General features: G+C 32.4%; 1 protein-coding gene across 2 annotated transcripts in view; it reads right to left on the reverse strand.

The window, feature by feature from the left end:
• Positions 1 to 13,313, reverse strand: part of LOC111089786 — a 40,557-nt gene extending 27,244 nt beyond the window's left edge. For both annotated transcript variants that reach the window (XM_022402871.1, XM_022402866.1), the window contains exon 1: positions 13,102 to 13,313. In XM_022402871.1, coding sequence (XP_022258579.1) covers positions 13,102 to 13,180 — 79 coding nt within the window. In that variant the 5' untranslated portion in view covers positions 13,181 to 13,313. The remainder of the gene's footprint in view (positions 1 to 13,101) is intronic.
• Between the last annotated feature and the right edge of the window lie 2,824 nt (positions 13,314 to 16,137).

The raw sequence follows: 16,137 nt of genomic DNA on the forward strand, positions 1-16,137 counted from the left end.
CCAGAGTAGCGGGAACGCAGCTATTCAACAGTACCCACCGTCAATTCTTGAGCTACTCTTGTCAGACAACATAGTGGGAGCATGAGTTTATATTTTTTTGCGGTAACGGGATGCTAAAATAGAACCCACAACTACACAGTCCGTTACGTTAACCACTGAGCCACTCTTGACTCACACGGTGTATCGTTAAAGAAAATATTTCTATAATAATACAAAAATCTACAGCTATTACGTAATTTAAAATATCTTTACCTGTGTAAGCTTAAAAGTCTGAGATTATAAATTAATATATAATTTTATTTGGTTATTATAACATTTAATATTGCAATTAAAACGTAACTCGTAAGATATGTTCCTGAAGGGAAGAAAATATTAATTTTACATAACCTTAAGTTATGTTCCTCGTTTCTAAATAGTATTTATTTGATACAATCCTAAGGAATATTTCTCTTATGTAGATAATATAAATAATGATTGCAAACTCTTTTGACTATTTATTAAAAATATTTATATCTCTGTAATGCATGTTCTTCGTTTCTAGAGTGTGCGCCCCCCAGTAGCACAGCGGTATGTCTCCGCACTTACAACGCTAGAAACCGGGTTTCGATACCCGTGGTGGGCAGAGCACAGATAGCCCTTGTGTAGCTTTGTGCATAATTAAAAAAACAAACAAACTAGAGTTCGCTGTTTATCAATAGTCGAAGAAGCGTTTTCTCTTATGAGTTCAAAATGTTCATGACATATTATTCTATACGAGGAAGTATCTTTGATAAGCTACTTTTTAAAGTTATGATATCCAGAAAAATCTGTCCAGAAGAACGAAACTCATAACAAGCTTCTCTTAGGATCGTTTCCTGTTTTTTCTGGCAGCATGCAATAGATTTTGCAGTTGTTAACATAAAAGTATAACAATGTCTTCCACAAGAGCATTTGATCATTAACGATCTGTGAACAAACTTTTTTTATTCAATGTCCCTCATATAAAGTTTTCGACATCACGACATTATACGGAACACTTTTAGACCATCCTACAAGGATATTCAGACTCTAACAATACTTTATGATATGAAGATTCACTTTATATGGATTATTTAAATTAGATGCAAGTACGCATTGTTTATTAAAAATCATCCCAATTAGATATTGGATTTTAGCAAAACATTACATACAGGATTAAAATGGGTTAACCAAAAATAGTTATAGACATTTTAACTAAAGTAAGCCTCTAGTTAAATATCATTTTCAATGAATTATATAGAAAAACAAAAAATTAAAAGAAACATTACACACACATATATAGCTAAAGAAAGCCTGTTTTTCATCAACACGCTTCATCACGTATTGAACAACTCAAATTGAACCAAACTGCATAGTAACAAAAACGCAATATATTTTATACCTTTATCTGTGAAGCTCAAAATATTAAATAAATGCTATAAATCTGAATAAAACGTCTGAGACTTCAAAAAGAATAGTCGTTCTTCTATAGCTTATAACTTTTATTATGATTGTTGATTCCTCCTTAATTGCAACTGAAGTTAAGACAAAAGGCACACTGTATGTTTACTTAAGAAAAGATAACACTTTAAAAGACAGTATGTCGTCAGAGAATATAATCCCGCAATAAAAACTCCACAAATCCTAAAAACAAACATTTTTTTCTGATGAAAATTATATTATAAAGCTCCCAATATTGACCGCAATGAGAAACTTTAAGTTAGTATTCACATTTCACCATTGCATGTGTAATAATAATATATTATATGTAGCTATAGGTTTTTATGCTATGATAAAACTACTTTTTCGTATATATAGTTTCAACAAATGCTATTCTGTTTCATTAAAATACACTGGCTTATATATTTCTGTACCTTACTTTAGATACATCATATTAGTCAGTTTCAACTAGCATTGACATTTCATACACTTTTTTTGTAAAACTTTGTCCTGCACAAAATTATCTGCAGTCAGCTGATGTATAACTGGGAGGAAATCAATGCACTTAATTATAGGAAGGAGGTTCAAGGTATTTATAGTTTATCAGTTTCTCAGCAATTAACATTTGTGTTTTGTAGGATTATGTAATGAGTTTCATTAAACCTGCTGTAAACCCAAATACTTCCCGGTAAGACAGTCCTTTTTTTATCTTGAAATACTTTATTTAACCAGAAGTAACAACAGTACTGTTAACAGATTTTTTTTAGTGTATCTGTGCTTAATTTTGGGATAGGCACGTGATACGCAATATTACTGAAGAAAACAATAATGATCCATGGGGTTGAGAAAAAAGTGCCTGAGTTGGTAGGCCTAGAAGGAAAAAAACACAGTGGTGGGAACGGTGAAATGCTAGACCATCCGAGATAGAATTATTCCGCTTATATATATATACGAAAAACGGATACTTAATAGAAATAGATAGTACAGTCTTGTTAAGCAGTTCTATAATATAAAATAACGGAAATCTGAGAAACTAGAAATATTACATTACTTATGTATGTATATGAGTTCCTTGGTTGCTTGTGCAAGTAACTATTTGTTGATATTTTATTTCAACTACATTGGATGGTTACTAGGTACGAGCTACTATAATTACATTGGCATTAAATGTCACCCAAACAGAAGAGGATAACTTATGTTATTACAGGAGCTTACTGGTACTCAGTGGAATTTAATTTGTTGCTATAGGCAGCAATGGATCAGATAGCATGCTATCTTTCTTATGGATATCTGTCTGAGTTCTCCGTTATTCTTAACTCCATTTCGCAACACACAAGGATCTTGCAAGTCTCAGAATGTTTTCTCCGTATTTTAAAATAGCTTAATTTAGCTTTTAACTTCTTTATAATCAGTTTTGTGCTCTTATATCGAAACATCATCTCAGAAAAATCTCGATGAATTATATTTCTCAACCTAAAATATTTATTCAGTAGCATTTAAAGATATTGAATAATTTGTACTTATTTGAAGATGTTCATTTATAAGGTAAGAGTAGATAATATATACATTTCTTGCTATGTTTAAAAACATTGTTTTTTGGGGTGACTGATCTGCAATTTTGAAATTATTTTAAATTGGTTTTAGATTTTGATTGGTAAGAAGACTTTAAATAATTGACAGGTAAAAATAAGAGTTTGTTTTCTTATCAAAGAATGTAGCTTTTAGTTCTTAATTAAAACGAGCTCATTCGTTTACATTTCCACTACGTTATATGTATTATGTAGTCGGCACTAGAGTAGCCTGAGAGTATAAAAATATATAACAAAATGCAATCCTATTGTCGAATGACTTAACAAAACTTCAAAAACAAGTTTCTATGTATAAAAGTTGCAAAACAGTGCTATGTATGCAACATTGTTAATTAATTTGCCTGCAACTGGCTTATAGTTAAAATAAGTAAAAAAAATAATGTATTACTATACATCTTGAATTAATCAAAAGGCATTAATGTAGTTGTTTACATATGTACACAACTAAGTGCTTGCATAATGTATACAAAATGATTATGACAAAAGAAGTTGGCATCTAAATGACATGCATGTTTCCTAATCCTAAACTGTGGAATAACAATTTGTCTAAATAATTATTTGTGTTTATACGAATAACAATTACGTAACTGATTTTGTTACAGAAATATTCATACCACCAGAGAGTACTGTAAACTATCAAACACAGAATTATTTAGTGATCAAAAAATAAGAAGTAATTAGTGGTTAAGAACTTTCTTTGTTGTACAATTATTAACATGTCAGGTAAGAAAGTAACAATCCATGCATGAGAAGAAAAAGTTTTAAGAACAGGACTTATTTCTAACAAACCTGATTTTATTGGTTCTGACGAGATAAAAGCTTCTTTTGTACATCTTATTTTAGAAACGCCTATCTTTTTCTTATTAATAAATCAAATCACATACAGGCTTTGAATAGGGTTTCTAAAGACATGGAATCAGTTTTTAAAACCAATATCGTATTCATTTTAGCCTAAAATGTTTGTCTTCTTATAGTAATATTAACTAAGATACTCTCGCCTATCAACTCAACTTCACATTTTGTATATTCTATTTATACACTATATTTTAGCTATATTTTATTCTGTATTCCGTTGTACCATCTAGAATTTAACAATACAGTGTCTGCCACATAAAGTGTTCAATCTGTTGCTTAAAACGAATATTCTAGGTGCATGATGTATTGTTGACGGTTAACCTTTTCTATGAAAATAGTATCAGTTATATTTTATAATATTTTGAAGTATATGCCATGATAATTAAAATAAAACCATTACTAGAAAAGACAAATTAAAGTCTGACAATATTTCGAATCTCTAGTTATTTCAACATTTAATTTCTTCCTCTGAGACAACACATTCAGTGAATTGTGTCCTTTCACGTGTTAGTATATTCATCTGAATTAATCTTTCATTGATAAGTGGGCATATTTTAAATAATAGTCTCAACATATCAAAATAAACGGTCTGTTTTCAGCACACAAAAAACTACAGATAACGAAATGGCAAATATTTTATACAATGATAAGGCAAGATATTCAGTAACTAGAATGACTTTAAATAGTTTATTTGAGTTAGTAAAAATGAGTTACGACCATATTACTTAATACGTCTCTATAATTTACACACTTCTTAGTTAATTTTAAGAAGAATATTTCAATGCAAACGCACATTATATAAGAAGAAAGCGTTATCAACGAAAATGCGTTTCTCACCAGACAAGTCTATTCAGAGTCCAAACATTCAAACTACTTCTACAGAATGATATGTCGTGTTGCTAGATAATATATTTTTCTAAACTTCAAGAACTGTGAGAGTTTCAACAATAGAGAAAGTTAATCTGTCGTTTACATTTTTCCTCCAATGAGACAAACTTTACACCATCTATCTTTAGAATCATTAATCACACATCAGGATACGTTTTGACATCAAAAGCTAACAGGAAATAGCGTAAACCTCACGCAATATCTAAGTAGTTCCGACTCATGAGGAAGGAAATCTCCTTACACTATGGAATAAATGAAGCGGGTAAATGAAGAGAGACAGAAAAATTGAGAATGAAAGAATGTTACGGAGTCAAATGATGAAATAATGATCTGGTCCAGATACTGGTCTGTGTGAGACATGATTTACTAAAAAGGTTTTCTACTTAAAGGAGATATTGGACGTCTACTTGTACACTGCCATTCTCTATATTTATTTCCTCAGTCGACTTCTTATTTCCTGGACTCTGCCTTCAGCTGATTGAATGTGGCACCTATCAGTAATTTGTTTCACGCGCGGGTCTCTATTCCTCTACTGAAAAGCAATTTTCTGTTTCTACTCGAAAACAAATGAAACACCAACATCGGGTCATAACGTATCTACCCTATCATTTGTTCACTCAAACTAGATGTCATAATATCATCCACTCTAGTAGCGACCTCTCTCTGAAGAGAACTGCTATAATTTAAACATCTAGGTTATATATATACTCTTTAATAACAAACCCGTACCATTAATGACGAACTAAAACAGATTAGTTATTGGTACTATAAACTAAATGTTTTAAATGAAGGTTTATATCGACAGTAATTTCAAAGTAATGGATTTATATATTTTTATAAGCATCTTATTGTACAGTTCAAGTAGAAGTCAATATACCAGAAACTATAATTTTATAATGTAATATCAATAAGATATGAAACAAAGTATTAAAATTAATTTCTTTCAAATATTATGTTTATTAGCAGACTGCAAACACAAGTAAGCTGTTAATCTTCACAATGGTACTTTAGGAATCTAAATGTTACGTATATATATGTGTGTGTGTGCTTAAGAACAAAACAAACAAATAAACATATATATGTGTGTGTGTGTGCTTATGTTTATAGGTTATTGTCATGAGCACTTTTGGTGAGTTAATTAACCAGTCTTTAATTTTCTCATTTAACAATTTGTGAAAGAAACTACTTTAATAACTGTTATTTGTTTTAGAGCAAAGCCACAGTCGGCTATCTGCTGTGTCTACCGCGAGGAATCGAACCCAGAATTTTAGCGTTGTGAGTCCGTAGACTTATCGGTGAACCATATCTGTTATAATAATCAAAATGCAAATGAAAAAAAAACACGCTAAAGAATTTCAAAATCAAACTATTTTGTAATAAAATAAATTAAAGTTAATTCCTTCATTAATAACAGATGTTATAAAAAAGAAAAGAACAAACCGTAAATGATGTACAGTTACAATAATAATAATAACTGCATTTCTTATAATAAAGAGGTGTTTATAAAAATAGAAAAGATATGCGTACCACTTCTCAACATTAACTGATTGAGAGGTAAACTTGAGAAGTATATTAGATGTGAGAATGTTCAAAGTTGTGACTAGCGGTAAGCCGATGGCTTGAAAGGCTATAATTCGGGGCTATATCCCTGCGTTGGGCACAGCTCCTAGAGTCCATTGCTTGACAGAGAATATACTATCTGTCATATTGGCGAATGGAAGTCAAAAGAGCTACAAATATTTAGTTATTGCTTTTATTTACAAATGTGTTCAGAATTCTAAAATGTGTTTTCAATTGATTATTGACACATGTTTTATATTTTCCATAGTCAATTTTTCTTCTGTAATGCTCTTCCTTTACTTCCTTCAATGTTAAGTGTACCAGGCTTTATAAGTACTTCTGAAGCATTTACATAAAACGTAGGTTTTGAATTGGTACAAAACTAACGTACTGTATATTTGGCCATAAATTCAGTATAATGTCCTGTTGATATAAGTAATATCGATGTAATTGAAACTAAGAAGCATATTTTTTTCGATATCAAAAGCATGTATCTTACGACAACGAAAATGGAATATAACTGTATAGTGACACCTTCTACTTAAAATCATATAGACAAAAACTAAAAGTACTTTAAATATATTTGTGCTCTTAGGTTTAAAACAATCTTTATAACGCTCGGCTTATAAACTAAAACATATGACTTTCTCAGAAGTTTAATGAAATGCTATGAAGCTCCTTATTGTATACCATAAAACTAATGGAATTAATTCAACTTTTATTTAGTGACTATAACTTTAGTTACATCGGCCCTACACCTAGAATTATGCACACTGTTCTAAAGTGGTTTTCTGTTGTGTCTAAAATTTATTGATTTACACGGGCATGGTTTAGACATAAGCATGGTTACAACAATATCTATTGCAACACTCCAGGTGTGCTGTTACGTGTGCGCTATGGTAGCCAGCGAAGATAGGTGTGTACTCTGATGTGTTTCGAAAGTGGTTACATATCGTTAGTTACGGACTGTGATATCTTAGCAACAATTGGCTCAGGATCCTATACTGTTTGTAACTTAGAGATATTTCAGTGATCTTGTTTGTCGGTTATATATTTTCGCTATTTTAATGTGTTTTAATGAAATGTGACCTATGTATAATGAACTTCGTAATGCCGAACAACATCCTACTGTAACAATGGCTGAAGAATCAATCATTTTAAACAAAATCTTCCTAACAGAAATTTCTTCGAGTCATGCAAAGTACATCATAAGGTTGTTGTTTCAAAAGCGGAAAACAAGACGTGTTACGATAAAGACTGAGGTCAATTCTCACGTGCTAAATGTAAATCAGTTAAACGTTTTAATTCAAATACACCACAATATCGATGGCTAGAGATCACATTTCTTCGTTCTTCCGACAGCCACTATTGTGGAAACGTTTTTGAAGTGGATTAAAAGTATCAAATGAAATTTTCCCGTATATTTAAAACATTCCTGGTGCTCATCACAATTTCATTGTTATGTTCAAACTACACTAGCGAAAAAGAAAAAAATTGAGTGTACATACAATACACCTTAAAATTGAAAAAAAAATGTTAATAAGCATATCTTTCACACATAAATCGGATCAACTATTATCAATGTGGCTCGTTTTACTATCACGAGCTCTACCTGAAACAAATACCCAGGTAAGACAGCGGTAAGTTTGCGGATTAGAACGCTAAGGTCGGCGGTTCGATTCCCCAGGTGGACACAGCAGATAGCCCACTGTGGCTTTGCTCTAAAACAAACAAATACATAAACCAACCTTAATTTCAATATAATTCAATTATAATTAACATTTAATAACGAAATATCAAACTCTAACTAGTTATTTTAAACATTAATATGCACTTTTTCTTCAAAGTTTTTAACCCTCTTTCATTTTTTCACTCGGCGTATCCTGGACAGATGTGTATTCAGGCTTGTATGTATATTACACCGTAAATTACACCGTATATTACACTGTAAATCCTAGGATTCAAGTGTGATAAAGTAAAAGTGAGTATAACAATATAATTCACTTAATATAAACGCGAAATGAAAGCACCAATTTAATCATTAAAAATATAACAGTTAAGTCTCTGGTATACATAGGACTGAGTACGTTATATCGAAACGATTTTAAATATGCAGTCCAACAAGTCACGTGACAACCACATCCAAATAAAGGTGCTATGGAAAGACACGTATCAGAACTACATTATTTGGCTTTACGTAAGTAGTGTGAAGCCGCCGAAATTTATCTATTTTGTGAAAGATATGTAATAACTCCTTTCGACAAAAAATGTTCATGCACTCAGATCGTAAAGCTGTGTTGAGTACTTCAGATATTTATAATTTCCAACAAGAGAGGGCCTGGCATGGCCAGGTGGTTAGGGCGCTCGACTCGCAATCGGAGGGTCGCGGGCACGAATCCCCGTCACACCAAACATGCTCGCCCTTTCAGCCGTGAGGGTGTTATAATGTGACGGTCAATCCCACCATTCGGTGGTAAAAGAGTAGCCCAAGAGTTGACGATGGGTGGTGATGACTAGCTGTTTTCCCTCTAGTCTTACACTGCTAAATTAGGGACGGCTAGCGCAGATAGCCCATCGTGTAGCTTTACGCGAAATTCATAACAAACAAACCAACAAAAGAATATCCCTTCACTTAATTGCACTGAAAAACTAAAGTATTTGGATGAACTTATACTACCAGAACCAGCCAGAAAGTGATCTGCAACAAGTTGCACACCAAATATGGTAAGCGAAGTTTTACAATTTTGCGAGAGAAGATAGTCCACGAGCACAAAGGTCAGAGACAAGAGTACATGTGACAAGGCAACAGTATGCTACATAGTAAAGAAATATATCTGTGCTAAAAAGCGATACAAAGCACGTGCAGGGAGGAGTGGTTTCATTTGAGCCTGACAGCGTTACAACTGAGTATTTTGCAATGAAAACTATGCTTCAAGGCTATTTTTAAGATGTATGGTCGCCAGATAGAATACAAACGGATGTGGCTACATAGACTGTAATGACGTGGTGAGGCTCTAAAACAGTTTTAATATAATCTACCGAACCCTCTGTATAACCTTTTACGTATAACAATGAAATCTCTCGTGATAACACAAACCTGGTCATAGTAAGTACAATAATTAAGTTGACCTGGCATCAAATCCTAACTTATAACACAATCTTGGCCATGCTAAAAATAATGAATAAATATCTCAAAAATTAAGTCTAAATTGATATAACATATTTGGTTTGGTTTCTTATGAATTTCGCGCCAACTCTTGAGCTTCTCTTTTACAGTCACATTATAACGTCCTCACTGCTGAAATGGCGAGCATGTTTGTTGTGACAGGGATTTGAACCCGCGACCCTCAGACTGCGACTCGAGCGTCCTAACCACCTGGCCATGCCGGGCCCAACATATTCGAACTTTGTAGGTAAATCGACCCTATCTCCTAGTAATCAGTACTGCAGGATAAAAAATTGCAATGTTTAACAGATACAAGTCGAGGTTATGGCTCAAAGATACTTCTAGACTTTTATCAAAACGTGTAGTTAGTGCTTTGGTTTTATGGAAATTGATGTTGCGATAGTTAACAAGAAGAAGAAGAGATGATATTTTTACCGAGTAAATTCACATAATATATAATGTTGTAGCTGCTGAGACGTAAATCTGTACTGAAGACGCATGAAACGTCTCTTTACTAACAAATATTTTCAACGAATTATATAAGAAACAATCTTTCGTTTTTCACTAGTCATATCAGAATAATACTTGGCGTACAGATAACAACACAACGGGTTTATCTTCGTTCAGCAAATCTAGACCTTATCATATGTTTTATTCGTTACGGACAATTAGACAACATGCTCAACATGTTCATGAAAAGTAACTTGATTTATAGACTTTTCGAAGATTGCTATTAGCGATTATTCAGATTATTTCACAGACATTAGTCACGAACATTGATTTTTACCCTTTATAATAGTATAGATATTAGTATTGTAACATTTTACATTTATCTATGTTGACTTACACAAATATAAGACCGAGTCTTTTGGTGAATATACATTGTCTGACAAATAATACAACCTGAAGTTTACCGCATGTTTTCTCTATTTTACTTAATGAATAGAACTTTCGTTAACTTCTGTTTGGCAGCAATTGTGCGTCTAATACAAGTTGTGCAATATACGTTGTAATGAGCGGTTTGAGGAATTCATGTCAATGTTCGCTTTGTTTCAACTTCTCTAGCATTAATTAGAGGGAAATAATACGACGTGAAACTAATTACTGGAAAAACTGAACATGTACGGTAAGTTCGTTATTTTCATGGTTGATAAGGCAGAATGTGAGATTGTTCAAGAACTCAAACTTTACATGTGCTTCTCTTAATACCACGAATAATATAAACTAATTACATGAAATAATAGAAATAAGTGGTGAACTATGTAGAAGATCCTCATTTGGACTTTTGAGGAACATCAAATATTTACAAAACTTTAGAAATAAATAACGTCCTCATCTATTTTAAGCAAAACTATTCTATATTACATTTTCTTGCGTCTAGTTACAAGATACATATTTGTTTAACGAACTTAATTTTACTTTCAGCTAATCGGCGTTAAAAGTAAAATATATATATATAATATTGCGTTATTAATCCTTACCATAAAAACATGATTTGTAACTCACATAAATAAAATAGATAATAGTTATAAGTTACTTATCTAATCTATTTCACACCATAACAATCGATGTTCAAGAATATTGATGATATAAATAGCGATGAGATCAATGCTGCGTTTCTAGTATCATGAGTCCTCGTCTAAACAATAAAACAAATATTGTGCGTGTTTTAAACAGTTCTTCTTCGCGTTAAAGTTGATGATATTAAATGACGGTGTACATGTTCTTGTAATAAACATTACCTTAACTATAAGTATTTAAGAACTTGCTCAAATTTTCGGGACACAAATATGATTAAATAACCGTTTTTGTAGGATAATGAGCAAGAGTGGTGAGTATCAAAGTCATTATTAAGTATTAGTTTGGCAGAGTTCTTGCTTTTTAATTTATGTGTTTTTGTTTTTAACGGCGTCTTTTAACCAGAGTGCTCAGGTCTGTGTATTTATACATTTTACGCAAGTTCGTTTAAGTGTAAGATTCGATGCTTTCTTTACCAGTATTACATATTTATTGGTATATATTGTACACGTTATAATTTGTATTAAATTTAAAGTGTTCGTATGTATAGGTGCAATGATCACAACATATGGTGCTTAAAAGTTGTGGGTGTTAGTACTGGTGTTTAAAGTTAAAATGTTCGTGCTCGGATAATTCTAGAAGGCTTAATGAACCCGATATTTACTTAATTCTTTTACTTGCGGGTTCAATTATCTATATTAATTATATGTACCTTTCTTTTTAGACTGTTATTTAAACGCAATTATCATTTTCTATAGTGTAATGATGAGTTTTGTGTTTTAGTGAACGCTCCTGAAGAATCTGTAAAGCGAAACGTTGAGTGTGTAATTAAATAAAAAACAACATTTAGATGTTATTAGATCGTTTAGTTCTAGTACCAATACTTTTTATTTACCAAATATAAATTTTAAAATACTAGAAATAATTTTTAGGCAAGAATCATTATGAGACAACACCAGAAAGGTATTAACACCATAGCGTCAATTTATTATTTTGACTGACAAAAATGAATAGTTTAATCAAAATATGCCATTTATCACACAGAATTCTTGTAAATTAAATCTTATTAGATCTTTGTTTTTCGAAATTTTATAAATGATGCTAGTGATCTAATCCAACTTGATTGGCTAACAAGTCTTTCCTAGTTCCTTAAGCTAAAAGTTATTTTTCAGTCGTTACTTTATCATGGACTGATAAATTATTGATGAGCCAGCTGCTTGTCCGACACATATCCGTACTACTCTGCTAAGTTATTACAATATGTCCATTTCGAGATACATAAATCGCTTGTCCGACACATGCAAATTGTTTATTAATCAAATAGCACCACGATATCATAGAAAAGCAATTTTGTTTTCATAATAAGATTTTTTAAGAGTGGTACACCGTTCTGTGAAACTTGAATTTTTCTGAAGAAGCGAAAATCTAGATTGGGCGGGTTTCAAACATTCAATTCTGTTCAAAGAACAGATACCTTAGCTAACCGAGGAATTGCCATTGAAGATCGCACGTCTTAGTATTTACGTGAACGATTAATAAGGACGAAATTCGAAAGGATTGAGCTATGTTTGTTGGCTTCTAAAATTCAGAATCCCTACATTGACTTTTTGTTTAGCATTAGCGCTAACTTTAAGTACTTTTACTATACGATTTTTATATTATTATGGTGATAGAGATGCCTGTAAGGTTTATGTTATATGACCTCAAGAAATAACCTAATATAGAAACAATAATCATATTCCAGAAATCGTTTTATAAGAAACAAAATAAAACAATTTCATATATTACATTTTATTTTTCGAAAAAGCTGAAATCCGATATTGTAAGAAAAATATATCATTCTAATTTTGCAAAAGTGAAAAAGGGAACCAAATATATCTATAAGAATTACGAAAAAAATTGTGGTATTTAAAGGATATCTCAGTCTTACTGAGTGTGAGAAAACTTTTACATGTTAACCTGTTAAAGATTTCTGTTAGTTTGTATTGGAAATAAAGATAAACTCTAATAGATAAATTTTAGACACGCCAAAAAAGATGAAACATGTGTGCTTTACAGTTTCAAACAAATATTTATATTGAAACTTACCATGTAAACAAAACCAGACAGTAAGAATAACAGACCATATGTAGACCCCATAATACCCTCTTTTCTTCTGAAACATCATCTCTAGCCAAGTGTTGCTATTATCAGTAGATACAACCAGATGTTAAAACGATAACCTGAATACTTAGATTGGAAACCATCTCTACTCCGTCATCTAAGTAATCTCCTGTCACTCCGCTCTTGTTTCTAACACACCTGCGGTTATGTGAAGAAGCCTTGTCGTTGAGATCTATATATTACAGTGATTCAGGCTGTTCGCCTGTAGGTGGCAAGCCGCGTCCATTTCACTACCGAACAGGGTGGTATTTCCTCAGCAACGGAGTAGGATCGTTATGGTTATTTTCTGTTTTGCTTTTATTGAGATGTTTCGTACTTGTATCGAAAACACATAGGGGAAGGATAGTGTCAAGAGAAGAAATTAAACAAAAGAAATTCACTAACATTGTGAGAACAAATTTAATTGTTATAAGTTAAAGATGAGTATACAGATACAAATGCAAAGTACTAAATAACATACTAAAACATGAAACCTAATAAACTTTGTAACATTTGTGCCTGAAATACGGCTTTTTTCGTTTTAAACGGTAAGACTGAATTATGTCTTTTCAAGCGTGATGCTCTCCTTTAATAAAAACAGACAAGTGCATTAGTATTTAGTGTTTCGCTAATGTTTTTACGTGACTCATTATCGTCGAGTTTGAACGTTTCAACCAGATACGTGACTTTTGTATAACATACTATCTTATTTAATAAGTAATATTGGAATCTTCAAGTTCTAGACATTTATATTACACGTCTTTATGATCAAAAAATGTAGCAATGTAGGCATTTCTATAGTTTTGTTTATCTGTAAGGTAATTTTCGTGTTGACATGACTTTTGATGAGGAATAGATAGTTTTTCATTTCACATATCGTTTCTAAATAGTAATAACATTCTAATGTGTTTAATGTTGTGCTGCTTGTTTAAAACAATTAAAGAGTTTGTAACATTTATCTATCAAAAGGCAAAAAGTACTGTGTAAAATAATCTTCCTCGGTTCATCGTTACACAAATCAGACATCTGATAATCAGGAATTTTTTTTAAATGCATATGACTAGTCATTCATCCTATGGTATATACAATTGTCTCACAATATCGTGTGTCATTTGTCCAGACTGCTCATGAATCATGGCCAGACGTCACATAACACATTTTGAATCTTTCGCTCATCTAGAGAGTCATTATACGAATGGCAACTAACAAATCACGAGCGACTGTTTCGAATTGGCTACAAGTATCAAAAAGATAGTTAACACAATTTGGTAACCTTTTCCAGCCCAATTATATAACTGCTCAGACACCAAGAGAAGAAAAAGACCACCATATACAATCTGTCGATTTTAGCTCGTTGAAATCGTAAGCTACATGATTGGAGACTAAATCATATTTTTACAGCCACAAATAGATTCTATGTTGGTGTACTGATAATTAGAACTAGATCTTTAGAAGGCTAATCTATACGACAGGTGCCAATTAAGTGCTTTTTGGTCACAGCAAGACATACAACAACACACCTCCAATAGTGTCAAGAAAATATCCGTGGAACAAACACTCGTAAAGCAATATTTGCTTAACAGATAATTCACCTTATTTTGCAAACAGATGATAAGCTTATACTTATATGAAGATAATTATGAACCATATCCTGCTCGTTTTTATAGAGAATATAACGTATATGGTGGTGGTTGAAGTATAGAGTAAGTAGAAATAAGCACTGGTTGGTGTACTGACCTTTATAGCCTGAGGAATAGTATCATTACTGTCATAACATGCTATCCCTCAGGCTATAGAGGTCAATACGCCCATATATTATAGAAACCACATACTACAACACTTTAGTCTGCCGTATGTTGGTACAACTGACCTTGACTTAACCTTTATCGATGATAACATCCACCTTTGTTTTATTAAACCACTCGACATATTCGGTAAAGAAAAGATTAACAGAATGGAGTGGTTTGCATCCTCGCCGGCTTCAAACACATTGAGCATGTATGGTTTGTTATTAAGAAACACGTCTCATCCTATCACTCGACACATTCGGTAAAGAAAATATCAACAGAATGGAGTGGTTTGCATCCTCGCCGGCTTCAAACACATTGAGCATGTATGGTTTGTTATTAAGAAACATGTCTCATCCTATCACTCGACACATTCGGTAAAGAAAAGATTAACAGAATGGAGTGGTTTGCATCCTCGCCGGCTTCAAACACATTGAGCATGTATGGTTTGTTATTAAGAAACATGTTTCATCCTATCACTCGACACATTCGGTAAAGAAAAGATTAACAGAATGGAGTGGTTTGCATCCTCGCCGGCTTCAAACACATTGAGCATGTATGGTTTGTTATTAAGAAACACGTCTCATCCTATCAAGTGACTTCAGGTAATAAAAGGCAACTGGAAACTTCTCTTTTGGAGGAAAAGTCGAAGATACATCAGAACTTTGTCAAAAAATCACTGATTTAACCATGCAACATTGGTGTCAGGGTGCCTTGACTTTGTCAAAAAAAAACATTGATTTAAGGATGCAACATTGGTGTCAGGGTGTCTTGCTCTTCGTGCCGACCATGTTGAAGAGAGATATTATTAACTGTAAAAGTCACATAATCTATCATATGACCTCCACAGAAATGAACTCTAAGTGGGCGGTTGTCATGGCTTTATAACAATGGTATTGATTTGTCATTGATAAAATATCATAAGTACCAGCTTGCCCATGAAGAAGAAAGGTCCACCTTTCGAAAGCGCTCGAGTTACAGGGTTTTTATTCATTTCTCTCAAGACTTCTTGAACCTACTTGTTTTTCTAACATCATATAAGGCCACATGGGTTATCAAAATATTATACTTGTCATTTTATCAAAAATATTTCATTTTACATTTTAATCGTAAATTAGTTACTCTAAAATTGCTTTGTGCAGTATAGTTTCAGTAAGTAAAAAATGTTTTCGTCTAAATCTGTTTGTTCGTGGTA

This window comes from Limulus polyphemus, unplaced genomic scaffold (assembly GCF_000517525.1).
Source record: "Limulus polyphemus unplaced genomic scaffold, Limulus_polyphemus-2.1.2 Scaffold129, whole genome shotgun sequence".
Taxonomy (NCBI): Eukaryota; Metazoa; Arthropoda; class Merostomata; order Xiphosura; family Limulidae; genus Limulus; species Limulus polyphemus.